Source organism: Falco cherrug, chromosome 11 (genome assembly GCF_023634085.1).
Source record: "Falco cherrug isolate bFalChe1 chromosome 11, bFalChe1.pri, whole genome shotgun sequence".
Lineage (NCBI taxonomy): Eukaryota > Metazoa > Chordata > Aves > Falconiformes > Falconidae > Falco > Falco cherrug.
The window spans coordinates 19073182-19096015 of record NC_073707.1 but is presented as its reverse complement, the minus strand read 5'-3'; the positions used below and the strand labels follow the sequence as shown (position 1 = coordinate 19096015).

Here is a 22834-nt window from a genome sequence, read left to right as displayed (position 1 = left end):
AGTTTTGTAATTGTACCAAAGAAGGTGGCCCACTGTTTGAAAAAGCTCTGTCCTATCTGACCCCTAGTTGTTGCTATATTTCAGTCCATATCTAATGCTGGTAGGAAAGTTAATACATCTTTTTGCAACTCTTGCATTTAAAGGAGGAAGATGAGCTCACAGGGGCTGCAGACAGACAATCACTTGAAAATTAATGTGCTCCAAATTTTAGAAATAGATGTTGAGTCTTCAATGTCTGAATTGAAAGTATCTTTGTTTTTTAAAGAAGCTTTTAAAAAATAGTTCTTCAGAAGTCTTACTGCTTCCTACTGCACATGGGCTCTGCTTGGCTTTAGAAATAAACAGTACCCGGTGCAGCACAGGGTCTCGACACTCTCAAAACCAAGCTGGGCATTTTCTTACTTTTGCCATCCTTCCCATAATAGAGTTTCTGCAAACCAAATGATAAAAACAAGGCAAATATCATGTCTTGGCAGAACTGATCAGGTGACTCACTTATGCCCAAAGATGAAAAGAAATTTCAGCTGGCTTCAAGTTAGCTGTATTCATTCTAGTTCTGGGCATAATTGCAATAAAAATGTTACTGATTTATTTGTACATTGAGTTTATTGACTTTGAACAGTAATTTAAAGGTGCTGTAGTCACATCATATCTTCAGCAGAAGACTTGGCAGATATTACTACATTGTGTGTTAATTATACCCATAGATGTACCGATACATGAATGAAAATAGGTTGACGCTTTCCATAACTTAGAAAAGGAGCACAATAATACTTTTAATTCAAATGGGTAGATATGTATATGTCTGTGTAGGTAACTAGAAATTTGCATAGCAACTAAGATGCAGAAATTGTTCAACATGAGCAGTTAATGTAAAAAGATGCTGAATGTGATCCTTGGACATTCAGGGTTTTTCATGTGGTAATTCTCCATAAATGCACCCTTGAAAAAATAATTGCCACAGTAAACAAATGAGTTTCTTATCTCTTGAAAGTTAGTCTTGGTATTGGGATGCAGATTTGCACAGAGCAAGGTCATTTTTTTCAGGAAACTTGCAATGAATCACAATTGTGAAAGACTGAAGCAAATACAAGTTTGGAGGTTTTAATTATTTTTTTAAAAATATTTTAGCTAGACACATTTCTTCTTTTTTCATATTTCACTGTTACTTAGTTTTATTGTAAGAGCATTTGATACAATGCCAGCTCTTAACTTCCATTTTTCTTTACTGTATAGGATGTTTGGCAGTTGTCCCCAAAGTATTTATGGTTTTGCCTTTGCAGAGGGGTTACAGTGGCAAATAATTCTGGTGTGCTGTTATGATGTCAGTTGTTTGCAAAAGCATGTGTAAAACCTCAGTGGTTTTGTTTCTGTTTTTGTTGTTTGGTTGTTTTTTTTTAAATACTGTAACCCCTATATTAGATAATATCAGTGATTTAATTGACTTCAAGTTTGTTGTGGTTTGGCCATCTTACAGCAGCCTAGTTTTTCACATCTTTTCACACTCCCAGCAAACCTAAATTTGTGAAATACAGGTCAGGTCATATAGGGTGACCCAGCCTGCCAGTTCTCTCAGTAGTAAGTGTGTGAAATATGGAGATTGTGAGCAAAGCCACGATCCTCATCTCTATTTTTGATGAGCTGAGAAGATAGTGTTAAACGGAAATACGCACTGCATAATGTGGTTATAGGAGTCAGCTTCCACAAAGCTGCTGGTCTGGGCCTTTGTTCACACAGACATTAGACATCCTTTGTTTTGCCCCTCCTTCTCTTCTTCAGCAGTCATTCAATGACAAGCGTAAAAAGAACCTCTTTTCCCGAAAATTTCCCTTCTACAAGAACAAGGACCAGAGTGAGCAGGAAACCAGTGATATTGACCGTAAGTATGTGGCATTCGATGGAGAGCGAAGCACACGTAGAAGGGCCTGCTAGATTGCAGTAGGGTGTTACCATGGAGACAGTTTCATGAGCTGCAACAGGATAACCAGCTTGAGGTGCCGACAGCAAACCAGCCTACAAAATCAATACAACCCTGTGTTTGCTGTTAAAAGTAAAATTTAACCCAGGAGTTCCCCAGTTGGGAGTAAACTGGGTAATACTGTTGAGTAACAGCATGTACATAGCTGGAGGAGATAGCAGCCTTCCAGCGCTGTCGGTGATGCTTCCTCATTCCTGACTTGAGGCAGAGGGCACAACAGCGAGGAAAGCGTAATGGAGCTTACCAGCTTCTCGAATCAGTCCCTTTAGACTGGTTTCTTCCAAGTCATTCATTCCAATTTGGTCTTCCTAATGAAGAGAAGTTACTTTGATTTTCGTCATCATTGCCAGCACTAAAACAAAGTGTCTTCGCAAAAACCAGTTGCATAAGTTTGCTAATTCGGACTAGTTCTGCTACAAACTGCATCCTCTGCCATTTGCATCACTGATTATTTATGTGTTGCTCAGGTCAAATCCTATAGACTTGCCTTCCCCTGTGATGTTCTGGGAACTGTCTCCTGTCGTAGCGCCAATTTTATCTATTACTGACAATTATTTTCTTTGTGATTGTCTTTTTATTGCTTGCCCTCTGGGGACTACTCTGCAGGAGGTCCCTGACGACATGGGATCAAAAGGCCTGAGTAAGTGATCAAAATACTCCCAAGTTACTTTAACCTCCATCTGAAAAATTACTATTTTTTTTTTTTAAACAGATCTCTTTGAGACTGGCGCTCTACTGGCATAAGGAGGTTGACTCTAAAATGTTCATAAGCTTTTCCTAGTTTGTAATGTTCTGAGCATTTTTGCTTTCAGGAACATGTTACTTTCAGTTCATGTGACTATCTCATTAGGTTGTTTTGGTTTTTTTTTGTTATTCAGATGCTTACCAGCGCTTACTTGTTTGTCCTTAATAGTACTGTGTTTTTAAATTTAGTGATTTTTTTTTTTTACGTCACTTTTATCTTGTCTTTGTTTTTTTGTTTATTTAAAAATAACCTACGGCTTTCTGTAGTAATAGTACAACTATTGTCACAATACTTTAACTAGTTACAGTTTTCAATCCTCTCTCTAGGCGACTGACGTTTACAGCTACTTAAAACAAACAACAAACTTTGCTTAAAATTGTCATGAGAGTTTGTCTGACTTCATTGAACCCTTATGATGCTTTTAGATCAGGTAGAGGGGTAGCTAATAGAGCAGATACAGAAGCATTTGTTGTATTTCTTGCAGAAATGTTATCTACCTGAGTACAGTAAGATTCAAGAGTTGCCAAGTACGCTTATCAGATATTTGTGTACACAGACATCACCACTGTACTAAAATGAGCCCCCCCCCCCCCCCCCAAAAGAGTCAAACCCTGCTTTCATCACAGATACTCAACACATACATTGTGTGTCCATAGAATAGCAAAATTAGTCACTAAAGATATGTGACTAAAGGTCGTGAAGAATAACATTTCTTCCCAGGCCATAACCGCTATGCATAGTGTTCCTGAAATTAGGTGTAAGTAGCACTGTACTTGCTCATAATACTTGGCCTCAGTCACAAAATAAAAATTCTAGTAGCTGTAACATTGATTTTCCATTGCTGAAATGGCTAGTTTCAAGGAAATCCTTTGTTTAGGGCAGAAGACCTTAGCAACCCTGATGGCCTTATGGTTTAGAGCAGAAGATCACAAGCAGCCTTTGCGGCCTTATGATCATACCTCGTTTAAACTATGTAATATGGTCCAGAAATGTTACTAGGTGATTCTGTTATAAAACCAGTGGTTTCTCGCCTGTTTTTCAGCACAGTCAGGCTTTTTGAAACTGCCTTACCATGCTTAATGCAAAACATGTTACTTGGGCTCTGCAAGACTGCTGTTCTTGCTGGCATTTTAGGCTTTACATCCCACCAGTCGTGCCCATTATCAGACTGTCACAACACTTGTATTCTCAATTGACATGTCTCGCTTTCATGTTCTCCCACATCCATGCCAATGCGGGCGTTCTTTTTCCAAGACAAGAAAAGGAAATGGAAATAGATCCAAATTGCTGGTACTCACAAACATTAGGAAGTATGTGTCTGTTTTTCCTGTGCAGAAACGAAATGAGGGAGTTCAGTCTAGCCAGAAATTTGTGGATTAAAGATGTTAAATCACTTTATCCAAAAACATTTTAAAAGGTTTATTAGTTTACAAGGGATGATTTAACTTTTTAAAATGTTTATTAATCACTAGAAGCATGCTTGCTTCGTAACTGTATTCTTACCTTTGCAATCCCTTTTCTTCCTTCTCTTCAGTCTTATAAAGGAGGAACCACAGTGGATTTACTGTATTAAAAAGGATCCTCATGGCAACAATATGTATTATTGTATGGACACTGTTCGGTACATAATTTCAAATTAGTTTTGTTTAATTTGTATAGGTCAAACACAGGCTTCTTCATGCAGACTTAGTGTAATGTAAAACACTAACATTCACACAAATAGGCACACTCATTGGGTGGCATGAAAATTGATTCTTTAATAAAGTTCAGCAATATCGAAATTTCTATTTGTTCACTAGATTTGTAAAACTTTGAGGTAACGGAATAGATTGATACCTAAAGTTCTTCAGTTGCTTAAATTTTTATCATAAATATTTGACACAATTACATAGCTTAAAAAATTAATATAAACACCTTGTAGCTACTGAAGTATTTTGATGACTCTGCAAAAGGCATGAAAATAATATTGATAGTCCAGAATAAGTCAGGACCTTTTGAAAATTAAAGCATTACTGGGGGGGTGGGAGGGGGGGTGGCGGGGAGGAATCTTAATTCTGCATCACACTTCAAGTAAACTATTTAATGTACCATAGGAAAGTGTCTATTATTGAATGTCCTACACTATATTTCCTGTAATATAGTCCATTATTTTCTGCTACAAGACTCTTAATGTAATCAATAAATGGCCTGCGTAAAAGTTGAAATGCCTAATTCCATAGTTTTTGCACAACAAAATTAATTTTGAAGTGAAAACATAAAAATTGCAGGGTTACATGTGAACTATGAATTGGTGTACTTTTCGTAAACTTACTTTGATATGCTATTTAATGTTTTTCTTTTTATTAACATCAATTCCTTTCGTATGAAATTAAGCTTGATCCTGAGAGCTATGAGAAGTACCTTAAAACTTTTATATGCAGTATGTATTGATTTCAGCATTTTGATATCGGTATTGTCTTTCATCTGGATTATTTTGTGTTAATTTGCTTTCTTTTGGACTCATGCCATTTGTGTATGTTCCTTATTTTTTTTCCCATTGTGTTGCAATTTCAGAGCATGTAACCTCTAATGCCAGCGATAGTGAAAGTAGTTACCGTAAGTGTTTTTAAGTTCTTTGTTTATTTAGAACTTTTATTTAGTAGCTCTTTCGTTTTGTTTGTCTGTGTTTTCTGGGTATTTACATGTTAAATAGAACTTCCCAGTCACCTTCAGGTGAAATCCATATTTATGTGTTTGGAGTACTGCAAATTGTGATATGTTGTTGTTGGTTTTTAAAAAACTGACTAGAGAGAATCATTGCAAACCTTCTTTATGGATATTCCTATTGTGATATGTGATTTTTCGTAATTCAGCTTATTTTGAATATATTGCTCTTTTATTTTTTATTTCTGCGAGGTAACTAGGCCTATTAAAAATCTAAATGTAAAGCTAATGCTGCCAAATATAATTATATGTAGTTGAGCTTAATACTTGAAGTGTAAATAAACTGTGTAATCTGTTACAGTGCAATGACTATTTGCAATTTTCCACAACTAATACTCAGATTTAATATGTATATACTTTGAATGAAAGTAAAGATAAGCAAACATGTATTTACCCTTGCTTTCAGCTTTCATTGACCTATTTTGTCAAGTGTGGGTGCTTAGTATGAATTGTCTTCAAAGCATACGACACACATTCAGTGCTGGAGTCAGTTACGATAAATTGCCATGCTAGGCATGCCTACATGTTCTCTCTCTGTCTCTGAGGACATAGTATCTTTTACATACTAGCCTGCATTAGCTTTTTTACTAGCCCAAGCTACAATACTGTTTAGTATTACCCAAGCTACAGTAGTACTGTGTTCACAGTGGGGAACATGCGGCATGATGCTACACAACAATGCTTTAAAATGTCTTAAACCAGAGCCAGAACTTCAACCCCACTGGTCATCTCCAGTGAACCACTCCTCAGTAAGGTGCACGGTCCAGATCTGGAACCCAGGATAGAGCAGAGCAGCCAGATGAAAAAGCTGAGGTTTTGCAGACGAATATAAAAAGAAGGAATAGTAAAAGTCACGCAGTGTGACGCCGAGTGGCTGCCTGATCAGCTCCTGGTTGCCTGCTAACTGTACAATGGGCGCTTCAGAAACAGATATGATTTATGTTAGGGTAATAAGGAAAGTGGTTCATCAACAGGTATATTTGTTTGGAAGCTGTAGATCTTATCAAAGGTGATGATCCACATTTTTTTTCCAGATGATTACACTCAAGATACTTGTATATAAAATGCTAACAGTGTCATAGACTGTAATTAGAAAGAAACCAGCTGGGGGAGGCATTCATGGTCCCTGAATAACACAAAATTGAGCATGTATGGAAGTTGCCTTTGACAAACTTACAAGTTTTAACCATTTTTAATGACACACTATTAAAAATATCTAACCATGACTGTTTCTCCATAAATCTGCTGCTTTCCACTCCACACCACATACCTCCCCCTGCCTTTTTTTTTCTTGGAGCTTGCTTTATTTATGTTTAAAGTTCATTATTGGTACTACTAGTTAGTTTTTTACTCTGTTGTTACTTGAGAAGTCCAGCTTTTATGACTGTCATGGATTTGCTTATCTGAATGTGTAATTCCAAGCACTTTTAATTAAATTTTTTTAATTTCTTCTTACTGCTGTCTAATATGAAAGTTATCTTGATTACAGATGAGTACGGTTGTTCAAAAGGTTCATTCTATTAATATTCATTTTTTCGAAGTAAAGCAAAGCAGTGACAATATATACTTTTTGCCCTCAGTCAGGGGGATGATTTTTAGTTGTTATTATCTCTTCAGTAATTTGCTTAACTATTTTTTTACCTTATAGCAATGAGACTTCTCCAAAGAAGTATCAATTATTTGTGAGCTGGGTCTTTCATAGCTAAGTTGATAGTTGGTGATTCCCTATACCTCTCCCTAGCCTAAAAGGGGTTCTGAAAGTATATACTGTCCTTCTAAAATCCATTTGCATGAGTAATTTTTGAGATACTAAAATATACAGGTTGCATGTTTTTGTTTCTATCTTAAGGTATTCCTCACTTGCAATAACTTACAAAATTAAAATGTTCATTCATGTATTGCTGTAGTGCAGGTTGAATGCAAATTTTTTGCAAATAAGAGAAATACTTCTTGTAATGACACTGTAAATTCTAGATTTAAAAGATCAATGGCATTTGCTATGAAGTAAAGAATAGATACATGGAAGCAATATATGAATTTACAAAAGCCTTCATCACCCATCTGTTTGCATATAACTGTGGTATAGCATCAGTATGTTCCTCTGCTTGTCATAAGTATGGCTTATGAACTCCAAAGAATGTCCCAAAATTATACAAGTGAATTATTGAAGAACTGTATTTTATTCAAAGTTCACGTAATGTCTTATAATTTGAGCTTGTCTCTTCAGAATTATAAATTCTGTGCTGTCATGCAGGTAATTTTTAGCGATTTCATTGCAACACATCTTACGTGGCAATGTTTTATTACACTAGAAATGATCTTTTTAGAGAGATGGCAACTGAGGTATATTTCAGATGCTTCACTAACTTTTAAAAAGCCTGCAGCTGTCAAAGGTCAAAATTTAGTTATTTTAGTTTCATTCACTGCTGATGTGCTTTCTGGAGCTGAGAACAATAGAAAGCATTCTTTGTTTTCAACTTAATCTTTAAGAATTCATTAATAAAATAATAGTTATTTAGTATATACAATCATATATATATATTTTTTAGAATTAGATTGGTTGAAGATGTTTATATAAATGCCACTTCATGATAAAATTAATGGAAGATACATACACCCTGACATACATGGTTGTCAGCCCTGCATAAATATAGAAATGTGTTATTGTAAATACTGGCTTGAAAGTACGGAGGATGTTCACGTTGAAGGTGGCATTGCCTCTAGCAGTGAATGATAGCATGTGTGCATTTTGTTCAGGGAAACGTGTATCAGAGCATTTCAGTAATGCTTTAAAATTCTTCTTGTGCTTGATGTCAGTTTGATGTGCTAACATAAATCAGGAAATTATTTATACTGTATGTGTCTTATGCTTTAAAATTTTGTGTTTGGCCTATCTTTGTGATTTTTATAATTCATCACTCTTGAAAAATGTCCATCAGTGTCATTGTAATGCATATTACTGAGGAATGTCTGTATCATTGTAGTTCATTGAGTGACTCAGTTTAAATGTTAGTTTAGAAAAAAATACATAGATCTGTCTTTGCATTTACATTTCAGGTGGCCAAGAGGAATACGTCTTGTCATACGAACCAGTCAATCAACAAGAAGGTTTGTAGATCTCAGTATAAAATAAATATCTTTTGAATTATTAGAATGCTTTGTGTGCCCTTGTGTATTGAGCCCCATGATAAACTTCTTCACTGTTTGAACTTGTTACCGTTATTCAAATGAATAAAACATAAAGGCATAAATTATTAAATGCAATTGCTAAATTATTTAGTGCAAAATCCAAAGGTGTGCTACTTAAAATAACTCTCTCTGTTGTTTACTTTGCTTAAGGAAATTGTGGTATGTTTACCAGTTTGATCAGTGTGACCCTCAGAAATTATGGTTTTCTTCTGTTTCTTATTGCTTTAGCATTCTCACTGTTGTGTTTCCTTTTTTCTGCCACAGCAAAAAGTGTGTCAATAGATCATTTGTCTATTTCAGTAAGTTTTAATTGAAATTTCTCTAAAACATGGCAGTCTTATTTCTGTATGGGCTTTTTATATGCCTAATTTGGTTAGCAATTACCAGGTGATTTTTGTCTCCACCCACCCCCGGAAAAAATATTTTTAATTAAATGGAAATTGATAGGAGAAAATATTTTCTCACAGTTGCATTTAAAATAAAATGCTTTTCACTGATCCCCAGTGGGATGCTGTACTTCCCTTTTCGCCTTGGTCCTGATCTGGCTCCACTGTGTATAACAGATACAGAATGTGTAGTGTTTCCATCCACCACCACAAGTGCTAATGGTTGATGTGCATCATCTGATATATAGCTCATATCAGTCTGTTAAAGGGATTGTCCTTTGGGAACACTTGATATCTGTTACCTATCAAAGAAGTGGCAGTTGGAGTAAATATAAATCGTGTTTTTACCTGTATTTTGAGTGTGCAGATTTCATTTTTGGTTTGATGCGCTGAGTGGTGCAGGCCAGTTGCTTTTAATCGCATTGTGGAACACCTGTGCCTGTAGAGACTTGCCACTCTGACTTGTTGATCATGGCATATGGGCTCCATTTCCTCAGTAAGCTTCCAAAAGTCATAGAAGTTGTGATACAAGACTGACACAAACTACATGATTTATGTCATGCATTTTGTAATTTTGGTAGGCTCCAAATAAATTAATGGATGAGAAATGCATGAGTTAAGACCCTGCTAAACAAGGGGAATTAGTAGGTCCTCCTTGACGTGCTAGGTAAGCTGTGCTTCAGCTATAGGGAGCTGGAGGTTTGTTATCCCCAAATGAGCAGTTGCTGGGTCTGTGTATGTAGGCACGCCAGAGGGTCTTGCAAAATGAGAAACATCTTTTTAGCTGGCATTAGCTTCCCAGAGTCTGATAGCTTAATGGTTTAGTGAGAACGATAGTAATATTGAGTGAATTAACACAGAGGTTGAAAAGATGTGAATGAGACTTTGCACAAGTCAGTGGTTTAGTAACTATCATACTGTAAAACTAAAGCTTTGAGAGCTATGTCCTTTGGCGTTTAAATACATGACTGTAATTCCCTTTAGCATCTTAACATAGCGTATGGGGAAGGCCATAAAAGAACCAGCACCTCATTCCTTTGCTTAGGAGCAGTAATACATTCCCTGCATATGTTATCTGTATTTGTCCTCTTAATTCATCGCCACAGCAATTTTTAAACTGTTTTTAAGAAGCCCAGAGGAATAAAGAGCTGTAATGACCAAAACAGATTGCAAGGTGCTCAGATGTGAGACGCAGTGGGACTTGAGACGTGGGTGGGCCACCGTTAATCTTTAAGCAAAGATGTTTGTTGTTAAATTAACAGGTTAACAGTTACTGGATCCAGGACATTCTTTTTATGAATATATTAATACCCTGGAAAGGAAATAGTTCTGAGAGTCAAATTAAAATATATTTTATACGTTAGACTTTATTTAATTTGGACTTACTGGTGCAGTAAAGATAGGTTGAATCTAAAACTAAAATTTATACAGTTGAAATGATATGCTAATGCCAAGATACTTAGGCATTATTGTCTCTCATTATTCCTGCAGTATAATTGGATACTTCCTGCTTAAACTTCATTTCCAACCAAAAGCCCTTTGTAACTTTATAAAAATGTTAAGCTGCTTTTAAAAGATGCTACACTTCATGTTATAAGTGTATAATAAGTTTTAATGTTACAGAAGCTATATATAGTCAAGTATTTTCATACATGAGTATTTAATTGTGGTCTTGGAGGAAAAGAAGCTTCTGCCAACACAAATCTAGAATTTCATGCACTCTGCTACTGCTTAGGCACCTCTTTGAATTAAAAAGATTTTCAGACTTCCCCCTTTTGCTTTTTTTATTAGAATGAAGGATGTTATTTTGTGAAAAGATACTGTTTTTTCCCCCAAGACTTCATAATTTAAGACTCATCTTCAGTCACCCAGGATAGTGATTTGAGAGTGAAGATCTAACATCTTCATATGACCATGGTATTAATTAATTTACATTCTTCAACACATTTTTCTTGTCCTTAGGTATTAAAGTTATTACCATGTGATAAAGCTTATTTTACTGAGCTTTGAGAGTTTGCAGTCATACTGAAATGTAACTGGCGTTATTGCTTTCTGTTTAATAGTTAGTTACACTCGACCTGTGATTGTTTTGGGACCCATGAAGGACAGAATAAATGATGATCTGATCTCGGAATTTCCAGACAAATTTGGCTCTTGTGTTCCACGTAAGTCTCAGCAAATACTAAGACAATTCTAAATTACTCTTTTTCTGTTAATTTTCTTAATAGACATCCTCTGTGGTGAGTTAAAAAATTAACATGTTGTCTAAACTTTATAGACCTGTCTTAATTGTCAGTCATCTCTTTGAGAAAATTTTTCAGTATAAATGGGATACTGTTTTTGGATATTATAGGGAAAAAAGTCACTGTTTTTTGTTTTGCTTTAAAAATTACTGGTTTATATTTAAAGATACTACTAGACCAAAACGAGATTATGAGGTGGATGGACGTGATTACCATTTTGTCACTTCTCGAGAGCAAATGGAGAAGGATATTCAGGATCACAAATTCATTGAAGCTGGCCAGTACAATAATCATCTTTATGGAACAAGTGTCCAATCAGTGCGAGAAGTAGCAGAAAAGGTAAATCAGTGCCAGTTACTTTCATTTACTGAGGTGATTATCTGACTGTGCTGACAGGGGAAAAGAGAGGGATGGCAAGAAGCCATCAGGAACCGTCTGACTTTAAAAGGAATTTGTATAAAACCAGAAACAAAGTGTGGTGTTCACCAATGCATTTAGGGAAATAATGAATCTTTGGAATAATGAAAGTATTGTGATTAAATTATGGGAAAAGAGCAACCATAGTTTGTGCCCTCTATAAAAAGAGGGTAGAGAAGAAATAATTGGAATTACAGGCTAATTAGCCTAGCTCACATACACAGATCATTAACTAAGAATAGTAGTGGTGGAGTCGATTAATATGTGATCCATTTGATATAGACCTGTGCAGAAGAAAACTTGGAAAAATGTTATTCTTTGTGCCCTTTAGGGATTTAGCTGACAAAGGGAAAAGAGTAAATACAAGAAACTGAATTTTAGAAAGACTTTTTTCATAACTACCACTACATTTTGAAGACTGACCTTAACTGTTTTTGTCCTGAACAGATTTTAGTTAACTATTTTTGCAAAACCTAAATATTTCTAAATTTAAACTGAAGTTTACTTGAGCTCTTTGAAAAAGAATGGGAAGACGGAAGCATATAGAGTAAGATGCATGCTGTAAAGAAATTTTATTGGTAAGAATTCTTGGTAAATGTTCCATGTTAGGTTGATGAGTGTTCTACTGCTTACACATATGGTGCGTTTACGGTAGGCAGTGTTATCTGATCTGTATGAGAGAAGAAACAGCTATTTTCTAGGTGGGAACTCACAAGCATGAGCACTTTCAGTCTGGACATGCAGAGGGTAAGTGTGGTTAACTCATGTGACACAGGAGTGTAGCTGCTCCTCTGGAAAACAGTGTAGACCGTTGTGGCCAAATGGCTGAGTATTGCTGTTTCTGGCAATTTCATTTACTGGAGTCAAAAACAGGGCAAACATGGTGAGATTGTGAGATTTTATGGTCTGTGTGATGAAGTTTTCTTCTGCTGTCTTTCTCATCCTGTGGAATAGAACTTGGCCCTGTGGTATATAGCGAGAAAGGTAAATAAAGTTAATTACAAAATTGTTAAATGAGCAGTACTTTGTATGGGAGGCTGAATAAGTTGTGAAACTATCATATTTGGTGAAGTGATGAAACTATTTATTAAACAGCTTAAACATTACAGACCTGTCAGCAATTGCTTCACCTGGTAGCACAGATACAATTCTTCAGTTCCATCCTAGACCTGAAATTGGATGTGTTCTTTTGTCCGTCTAGTGGGATTAGTAAGGTCCAAAACTACTGTGAACCTTTTATAAACTGACATGAAGAACAAAGTACTATCAGCTGTCTCCATGCTATGAAATCTCTTGTATAGGCACCGTGGGGCTTCAGGTAGATGCAGCAATTTCTCAGCTCCAGCTAACATTATTTTTCTAGGAAACAATGGCCTGTCCTTCAGAACCTGACAGAATCATGACAAGGTTGCAAACTCGTTGATCTGGAACTACTCCCTCCTTGTATTTCTCTCCATCTCACCTAAGAGAAGAGTCTTTGCACTGGGTCTTACTACTGAGATACAACAGACAATTTCAAAGTTTTCTATGATGAATTTGGGGGAAGGCATAACAGAAGTGACTGCCATTATCCCAAAAGTACCAGAAATAGTATTTTTCCAGTAGCTTCAAATTGTGTTCGTAGGCCCATGCTTTCAGCTGATTCCTCTCTCTGTCATTTTCTTACCTATAATGGACACAGCTAAAGATGCTTTTTGATGTCATTGTGTTTCTCCATCGGATGCAGTGCAAGTAAAAAAATATGGAAAATAGCTTCCCTGGATGAAAACGTGATAATTGTGTCATGAAGTACTTGCATTTCTCTTCCTTGTCTTCCAAGTGTTCACTTGAAAGGAATTTTCCTATCCTCTCTTCTTTGGAATCACTAGCTTGCAAGTCTCTGTGTCTGAGGCCACTCTTAATACATGTTCATTATTGATTTGGAATAAACTGTCACAGTTATATTCCATAAGGTCCAGCACAGCTACTGTGCTGGGATTCTAGTCCTCCACCCTTTGCCCAAAACCCTTGGTAACTGGCACAAGTTATTGGACTAAACAGAGAAATTACTAAGTGTCTTATCCCAGAAAGGAAAATGGACCAGGTAATGCTCTTTATTCTCAATTCCCAGAGCATGTGCCACATTTAAAGAGAAATCATTTAAAAGATGTGGACAGGTCAACACATGTAGTATAGTACTCTGCTGAACACCAGTCAGCATCCAGATCCATGGACTGGATCTGGGAAACAGCTGCCACCAGCTGAAAGCAAGCAGATTTGTATTGTTCATGTGGGAAGAATACTTCTGTCCTCCTTAAGAATTCCTGAAATAAAATTCTGTGGTTTTGTTGTGCAGGAGATCAAACGTAAGTGATCCTTGTAATATCTTCTGCCAGGAAGCAGAAAAGTGTCAGTCATTTCAGACTGCAGTCACTTTGCTCTTCAGTGTGCTCTGCAGGAGTGATCTCCCAGGAGTTCAGCAAGTGCATTGTGTGATATGAGTGACCTTTGGTTTTATGGTCCTTACGAGTTGGTACCCTGGCTCACAGAATTCTGCCATTCACATTGGTCTTCTGCTAAAGAAAAAGCTTTTCATATTTTAGTCACCTGACAGTGGCTTTCTGTTCCTTTCCCCACCATCCCTTTCTAAAATGGTGGTATGCCAAATTACTCCTATACTACTCAGAAAGGCAAGAAATAAAATTGTGTGAGGTGGAAATGAGTGTATCGGAGATGAGAGGAGCTGAGGTACAGGAAGAGCCTTTGAGATGAGATATCCCAAAGAGCTGGAAAATTGCTTGTAGTGGGACAATAGAGGTGGGGAGAGAAGCAGCCCTACCACCTTGTCTTCCAGCTACCCAAGGAATGGTTAAGTTAGATTTGTTTCTCAAGAGATGTAAACAAAAATCAGCCCAAATAAATAGCATACACCATCTCAAACTTGTGGTACCTGGGGGGAGGAGAGTGCTGTATTCAGTTCCATCTGATGATTCTGATGGTGGAGTTCTTACCTGCCATTGGGGGTGGTTACTCCCTCCGCTGTGCCAGTTGTCATCTGTCTCCTCTCTAAACTGCATCTGTGTCTTGGCCACCTTCCTAAAGGATCCTCAAATTATTTAAAAAAAAAAAAATAAAATCATTTTGGTGGTATGGGTGAAGTACAGCCATTCCAATAAAAAAATTAACCGTTTTGGTGGTGTGGGTGAAATACAGCTGTTCCACTAGATGATTCTGCATTGCTGATTGGGTTGCAGCCTCTGGTGGAGAAAGGAAGGAAGAATGGTCAGGAACATCTCAAATGACTTATGATCCCAACAGAGGAACATTGTGGGACCGTCTGTCAAAGTGTGAAATGATGATATGACGGATGCAAATGCTCTAATTTTGTTGGCTCTGCAGTAGAGACATGTTTTCTGTCTTAAATTATTACACTATGCATACCTGTGACTTAAACTTTGCTTATTACCATTTTCCCTTCTCTCTCACTTCTTAGGGTAAACATTGCATTCTTGATGTTTCTGGTAATGCCATCAAAAGGTTGCAGATTGCCCAGCTGTACCCAATCTCCATTTTTATTAAACCCAAAACAGTGGAAAATATCATGTGAGTAAAAGTAAAATACTTCAGGCTAAACTGTTTGAGACTGTCATTGTATTTCAAAAGCCACCTCTAGGTTATCTGAAGACAATTATAATATTTGCTTTTTAAATAGTATTTAATTTCCCGAGTTTAACTTCTAGGGACTTCTAGTCAGGGCTTCTAATCCAAATTAAAGTGCTTAAGAATGAATGTCATTGTGCTAAATTCCATGCAACAGTGTCAGAACAGCTCATTCCCACTATAGTTTTTGCTTAGGTGAATCATTTAGGAGACTGCCTCTTATTAGGACTAATATTCAGACAACAGTTTAAAACCTTATTTCAAAAGACTCTAAGTAGTTGACAGTAGTTTTCAAATGTATAATGTTTTCAATTTCAGGGAAATGAATAAACGCTTAACAGAAGAGCAAGCCAGGAAGACATTTGAGAGAGCCATGAAACTGGAGCAAGAATTTACTGAACACTTCACAGGTGTGTTTTGCTTGGGACTGTTCCCTTGCCAGAGTTGAAATGTTATTGCTTGCTGTAAAACAGTAATTGCCTCACTGCTGAGATAAGGTTGAACTTTGTTTTCTGGCTGATCTGTGATTGTTTTGAGGCATAGGCTCAGTTTAGTGCCTCTACACTGTTTTCAGCTTGATCATTTAATTCAATGTATACAGCAATTTACTGGAAACTTACTTTAGGTTTTAAAAACTGAGACTTTCTACCGTTTTCCTAGGTATAGTATTGCAGATGTTTGCTGTGTTGGTATTTTATGCATAAAGCTTTTTATTTGCAGAGCTGAAATTGCTGAGCAAAGCTCCCTGTAGAAAATTATTATGTCTTTTTTTTTCTTTTTTTTTAAAATCAGAAAGATGATCAAGAATGATGGTAATTAATTAAGTCTCCAGAAATCGGGCACTACAACATTATGGTACTTAGCAAATCGAATTTGTTTATGCCATGGACCAAACTGTAACAGCAAGGAGTGGGCTGCAAGCACTCGCTGTGCTAATTGTTTGCATTGTGGCTTGCAGCAGGGGGAGATTAATCGGTTCAGGAGTTCAGGATCTTCAGGACTTAAATGAGTCTTCCCTGTTCCTGTACTAGATAGACACTCGCTCGTTTCCTTCCAGTTATGCTCTCTTTTGCAGTGTTACAGTGTTTGCTGCCCCATTCACCTCCTTTCTGTGGCATGACTTTGCGCAAGTTCCTCCTTCCACATCTTACGTGGGCAGAGCTGTGAATGCAGCAGTGTGCTGCTCCGCCTGGGCAGAGACCTGGGGGGGTGGCTTCACATGGGAGGAAGACAGAGGAATCAGTAGACCCCCTGCCCCAGTCTTCCTGCTGCTGCCTTGCTGTCTATGCTGTGCTACCCACACAGCGAACAGCTTGAGTCCATCCCTTTTTGTCTGCTCGCCTCCCCCTCTGCTGCCTCCCTGCTGTCAGTTTATCCCAATATTGCATCTAACTCTTCCTGTAGCTCTCTGTCTGCGCCCAGAAAGTTATGGGACTCCCAACATATATTGCAGATTCTTCTTATTATAGATTCCCTTAGAAAATGACTTGTAAATGTGTCAGGTTTGTTGTTTAGGAAATGAGTGAGTTTATTTTAATAGATACTAATTAAATATTTAGTTAGTAGCTGGTATTGTCCCAGGCTGTCTCAGGGCGTTACATAGAACACTTTTTCAGGGAAACTAAGGGACATAATTCAAGATGTTTCAAAACACTGTGGGCCTTCTAAAGTTCTCTAGTCTCAGGGCCCTGTCTTCTCTCAGTTGTATAAGGCTTGTTGATGAAGGAAGATAGCAATCTGTCCTTGATAATCCAGTTCAGGCCAGAAATCCTTTTTTGAATCTGTTTGAGATACTTGAAGACATTACAAATCCCGTTACTACTTACAATTTGGAGGCTGCTACTCAAATGACTCAGGTGGTAAAACAGAATGTGCGGGTATTCCCTAATCTGTGAAAAAATACTGTATCATGTGGGGCAACTGAAATCAACTTCATCATCAAGTTAAGTTTAAACAGACTTAAACTTTGCACCAAAGCACATGAGCACGTCCATCGTCTGTTTTGAGGGTACTGAGCTTTGGAAGAGGGTGGTTAAACATAGCTGGAGAGAAGTAAGATGCTGAAGCTTGTGGCTATTTGCATTGCAAAGAAATTTCTAAATGCACTTCTAAATAATCTACTGTTGTGCTGTGAACATTATACTTGACGTATAATAATAGAACAGCCGCCTCCCCCGGGCACTATGACAATGGGCTGCAGATGGGAGCAAGTTTTTAAGGGGTGGGAATGATAAGTAGGAATAAAAAGGAAGTAGTTTGTATGAAAGCAAAGCTCGGAAGCAGCAGTAATATGTTAATGCGCAAAAGAGTGAGTCTGGCCTGCCTCCAAGATTATCTTCCATATTAAACTTTGTCTCTTGGATTGTCAACACTGAGGTGGTGATCCTAATTAAAAAGAGGTTGTTATCTCACGGTGATTGCTTTTTCAGTCTGAAGTATCATAAGAACAGCTCAAGCTTCATTCTTATTTTCACCAGACAGTGCTTTACTCTGATACATCAGAACACATCCATGTTGGCTCATTTCGAAATGTTTTCTAGCCTTGGAGAAAAATATAACTAACTTACACCATCTGAATATAAATTGCACTCTTTAACTATATAAGGAAGCTGGTTGTCTATAAAACTTGTATCTCTTGGCTGGGCCACAGGCTCCATGAGTTCCTCCTCTTGCTGGCCAAAAGCAGAGGTGGTGCTAGCAGGTAGAAATCCCAGAGCCAGCCAGCCTCGGGATCCAGCTGAGGAGCTCACCAGTCTGCATTACACCAAGCCCAACTCAGACCGACTGCGTGAGGACACAGCCCTGTACTCTGTCTTGCTTTGTTGTTTTGGAAACACATATGAACCTTGGGATGAAAAAGAATAGGGTATGTGAAATGACTCAGGTTAACTCTAAAACGTGGTCAGGAAAAGCAGAAGACTCAACTGCCGTGGTTTAACTCTAGTCAGCAACTAAGTACCACGCAGCCACTGACTCCCCTCCCTGCCATCCTCCAGCAGGATGAGGAGGAGAACTGGGGAAAAGGTAAAACTCCTGGGTTGAGATAAGAATAATTTGCTAATTGAAATAAAATAAAATAACAACAATTGTGATGAGAAGGAGAAAGGAATAAATCTCAAAAGGATAAAAACCCCCAAGTGATGCACAGTACAATTGCTCACCTGCTGACCGATGCCCAGCCAGTCCCTGAGCAGTGATTAACCCCTCCTGGCCACCCCCTCCTCCCTCCCCCCCAGCGGATATAGTGGTATGGCTATAAGGGCATGGAATATCCCCCTGGCTAGTTCAGGTCAGCTGTCCTGGCTGTGCTCCCTCCCGGCTTCCTGTGCACCTTCCTTGTTGGCAGAGCATGGGAAACTGGAAAGTCCTTGACTTCGAGTAAGCCCTACTTAGCAACAGCTAAACCATCAGTTATCAACTCTGATCCCACACTAAACCCAAACCCACAGCACTGTACCAGCTACTAGGAAGAAAATAAACTCTGTCCCAGCTGGAACCAGGACACCACCTCATTTGTACGTGTATAGTTGTAGTAAAGCGAAAACCACTTGCTAACCCCAAGCAAGCCTCTTGAGCGAGTCAGATGGTGTTTTGTGTGTCCTACAGTGCCATCAGTGATGTGCTTCGCTCCAGCACAAAACCAGAAATCTCAGCGGGTGTCCATTCCTTCAGTAATCTAAAATCCTCTTGCCGTTCTGAGAGAAAAGAACAGCTTGGCTTGGAACATCTTGGTTTCTGTGCAGAGCTAGGAAGGATGGTTGCTGATTGCCACATTATGTTTTGCAGCTATTGTCCAAGGAGACACACTGGAAGAAATCTACAACCAAGTGAAACAGATCATAGAGGAACAGTCTGGGCCTTACATCTGGGTTCCGGCAAAGGAAAAATTATGAAAACAAGTTTTTATTTTTCATTTTCTAACTGACATCACCTACTACATCTGACGACTCTTAAGCCCTTCCAGTGGAGCCTGCCTCTAGTTCTTTCCAGCGTGGTTCATACCCTAACCATCACATTCTGCAGTTCCCATAAGCTTTACATTTGGTGTCTCTCTTAGTTTAAATAATTTGTATTATTGTGTGTTGTTGGTTTGCCATTTTTCAAACATGACAGTGGAATGGCCTGACCAGCTATTAGTTTGGGGTGGGGGTGGGAGGGAATTGCTTGGTAAAATTCCTTAATGTTTAAGGGAAAGTAACTTTCAAAGATTTTTCAAAAAAGCTTTATAGACATTCTTTTAAAATTTCATAACAATTGAAAGAAAAATTGTATTCAAGGAAGTTGTAAATCATAAGTAACTTTGCACGCTTAACTTTAATAGCATGGTTTGGTCAGGGCAATCAATTTCAGGTTTTATTTTCTGAGTTAAATTCTATTCTCACAGTATTTTTTTTTTCTTTCCAGGCAGTTAGAAAGAAACTCTCAAATTTTGAGTTAACATTTTCATTAAGTCCCATTACTATTGCTCAAGGGATATTCATTTTCATAATTTCATATGGATATTCTTATAATCTATTTTTTCATTTTTTGCCAATAAAATTGCTAGGGACAAAGATGCGTAATGTTTTTAATCTTCCTGGTGAAACACTATTTATAGTGTCTTACAGAAATTGTTTATAGATAATGGTCCTCACACTTTTTGAGCCTAAAATATGTTTAGGTGCTAGGAAACCTTGTATTTTTCAGAGGAATGCCAAATTTCCGTTGGCAGTAATACAGAAAACAGCTGCAGAGATGGTCATTAGGGCAATGAGAGAAAGATTCGTAGCCTAAAATGTGTGTGTTCTTAGGGGTCAGATTTTAATAGATATTTTACCCACAATAACTGCCTATTTTGTTATAATAAATATATATATATTAAACTTTCTTTAACTAAACTCTGTAACTATGGGAATTATTTTCTTTACATAGTTGCGCACACGTATAAATATATATATAAAATATATATATTTTTCTTTTATCACCTACTCCTAGCTTTTTGTTTTGAATAAAAATACAAATTAGAATTTACCTTCCTTAAACATAAGAAATCAATTGGGCTATGGTGGCTGGGCATAAAGTCCAGGGAATATTAGTTACAAAAAACCAAAACCAAACATGCAAGTTCTCCTCTTTTCTATGGGATTTCAGGGGTTTGTCTCCCCCCCCTCCCCCGCTCCTTGTAATATGCATGTCTTAACCAAAGGGAGAATTCGGGTCAATGATACATTTTATTTTTCTGTACATGTTCATCTTGGATTGCGTAGGCACAAGATTTTCCATTTGCAACGCACAAACTTCTGTGCTGAATGTTAGAAATACGTTGTACCAAAACATGGAACTCCCTTCAGTAATGAAATTCTCTAATTGCCATATTATTTGGTACCTGCCATTGCTTGTTTGCAACTGATTGTTTATAAGAGGGATGTACTTAACGACAGTCACGGTGCAGTCACACAACCAAATTTGGTTTGTAAAGAATTATCAACACTATCCATTCCATTTGTTAGAAAGAGGAGAACAGCTAATAAACTTTGTTGTACAATATATTTGTCAAGTGTGTTTTTAATCCAAAGAAATACAGGTGTTGTAGCATTTCAAAATAATTGACTCAGAGTGTAGATGAAAACAACGTGTTAGAGGAACACCAGTGACCAGACTGGGGCTAGTGAAGTTAAAAGCAGGTTTGAACTTGGGACACCAATGTTACTGGTGTTGTGTGGAATGCTTATAAGACTTACAGTAAGTGTAAGCTGCTCGTGTATGGCCTAAAATAATTTTTGGTTTTCTAGATTTATGAAGTAGATGTGCTGTCTTTCTGAGACTCCTGTCTGTGGAAGTGCAAGGTGTAGAAGATTGATGCAACTTTTGACAAGTAATGTCATGAATTTTTGAAGGAGCTAAAAGTGTACTACAGTTTGCCTCTTTGAAAGTGACTGATTATCTGAAGTGTATAGTAAGACATCTTAAGACAGAATAACTAAAAAAATATAAATCTAAATCTCAGCTATTGAATCTGCAAATAGCAATAACACCTGAGAACTCTATATTGTATGTACTTTTTTTGCCTTTTTTTTTTTTTTTTAACTCATCGGAAAGAGATGTGGTTCAGCTGAATAGATATGTGAGGAATCACTCTTTCATATATTGGAGTGACTGAATAACTTTCACAGAACTTTTCTGCCAGGCATTTGTTGTGTACTAGCCAGGTGTCACCAAATCCTACACTGAAGTCTGCAGGACTTACCTTGCATGGTTGTCATGCTAGAGTGAAAACAAGTCTTGTATCAAGAAAACCCAAAGGACTCTGGCATATTTTCTTTGCACTTTTTGTTTTGCTTGTTTCACATGTTGCCCTTGAGCCCTGGCAGAGAAGTTGATTCTGACCGCCCTGATGCTCCTAGTTGACTTGTTTTATCTGGTAATTTTTAAGATTTTGTGTTAATTAGTGTTTCTCTGGATCTCATTTTTCCAGTATCAGTCCCTGCTGTGTCTTTGATTCTTGGTTAAACTTTACTTTCTCTATTTTAAAGATGTATTTTACAATACCTGTACTTCTCTTAAGGCTTCCAATTTAACAACTAGAATAATTAGAAAATCTAGATAGTGCCGTACTGATGCATTACTACCCTATTTTTCCTGGCTCAGTGAAGGCACCATGGGTTTTTTTCCCAGCCTGCTAACCCGACTTTTTGTAGATGCTACACACAAGCATGTTTGATGAAGTATTTGCTTCTCTCTATTATTTTAAGTTACATTAATATATTTTCTTTGCAGGCATTTTTGCTAAATTGTGCTGAAAATTAGGTTAAGAAATTCAGTATCTCCTTAAAATATAGTTATTCGTAGGGTTAGGAATAAAATAGGAAAATTAGCTAAATTATCATGAACTGTGCTGGTGTGGTGGTTTAGAGGGGGTTGTGTTCAGAACAGGCTTCCCGTACAAGGCTGCTCCCCTACCTTCTGAACCTTTCCCGTAGAGGATCAGAAGAACCTCAGGAGTGGTGTGGTGCCAAATTAATCTCTTATTATTTTGCCTTGCAGTCTTCAGAACTGGTGCTAGGACTGTGCATCAGCCTTATCACCTATATATGTACATAAGCATTGCTGCAAGCATCAGAGGGCTTGAGAGGTTAATCTGGCCGGTGGGAAGGGCACAGAAAGGATCAGAATAATGGATCCTTCCAGAAATTTGGAAGGACTTCAGTGGTGTCAGGTCATTCTTCATCACTTCAGACAACAAAGGAATGACTGAATTCCAGATGGTCTAGGCAGCCAAGAATCACAGTTCAGCCATAAGGTTTTAAGAGGAAGGTCTGGAGGAGTCTTTTTTTTTTTTTTTAGTTCTAAACTTGAAATAGCGATTACCTGACTCAGCCATTGTCTTACGGGTGCTAGTAGGTGTTACAGCCAGCAGCCTTGCCAAATTGCAGTCAAGTAGCTAAGTAACTTATGAAAGCATCCGTGCACCACTGCCGGGTGTATAAAGACTGAAGAATGCATACAGCTGTGCTGTCCGTGCATGCTCTCCGTAGAGGATGGTAAAGACGTGCAT

At 37.6% G+C, this 22834-nt stretch overlaps 1 protein-coding gene across 19 annotated transcripts in view; it reads left to right on the top strand.

The window, feature by feature from the left end:
• The window catches only part of DLG1 (discs large MAGUK scaffold protein 1), a 163247-nt gene extending 142421 nt beyond the window's left edge, over positions 1-20826 (top strand). For 10 of the 19 annotated variants that reach the window (XM_055723794.1, XM_055723788.1, XM_055723795.1 and 7 more), the window contains 8 exons: positions 1780-1879; positions 5277-5318; positions 8484-8534; positions 11065-11166; positions 11411-11583; positions 15134-15243; positions 15619-15710; positions 19087-20826. In XM_055723794.1, coding sequence (XP_055579769.1) covers positions 1780-1879; positions 5277-5318; positions 8484-8534; positions 11065-11166; positions 11411-11583; positions 15134-15243; positions 15619-15710; positions 19087-19193 — 777 coding nt within the window. In that variant the 3' untranslated portion in view covers positions 19194-20826. Of the gene's footprint in view, positions 1-1779; positions 1880-2584; positions 2619-5276; positions 5319-8483; positions 8535-11064; positions 11167-11410; positions 11584-15133; positions 15244-15618; positions 15711-19086 lie in introns of all 19 variants that reach the window. The other 9 variants (XM_055723792.1, XM_055723797.1, XM_055723793.1 and 6 more) reach the window with 2 other exon arrangements.
• Positions 20827-22834: the final 2008 nt, after the last annotated feature.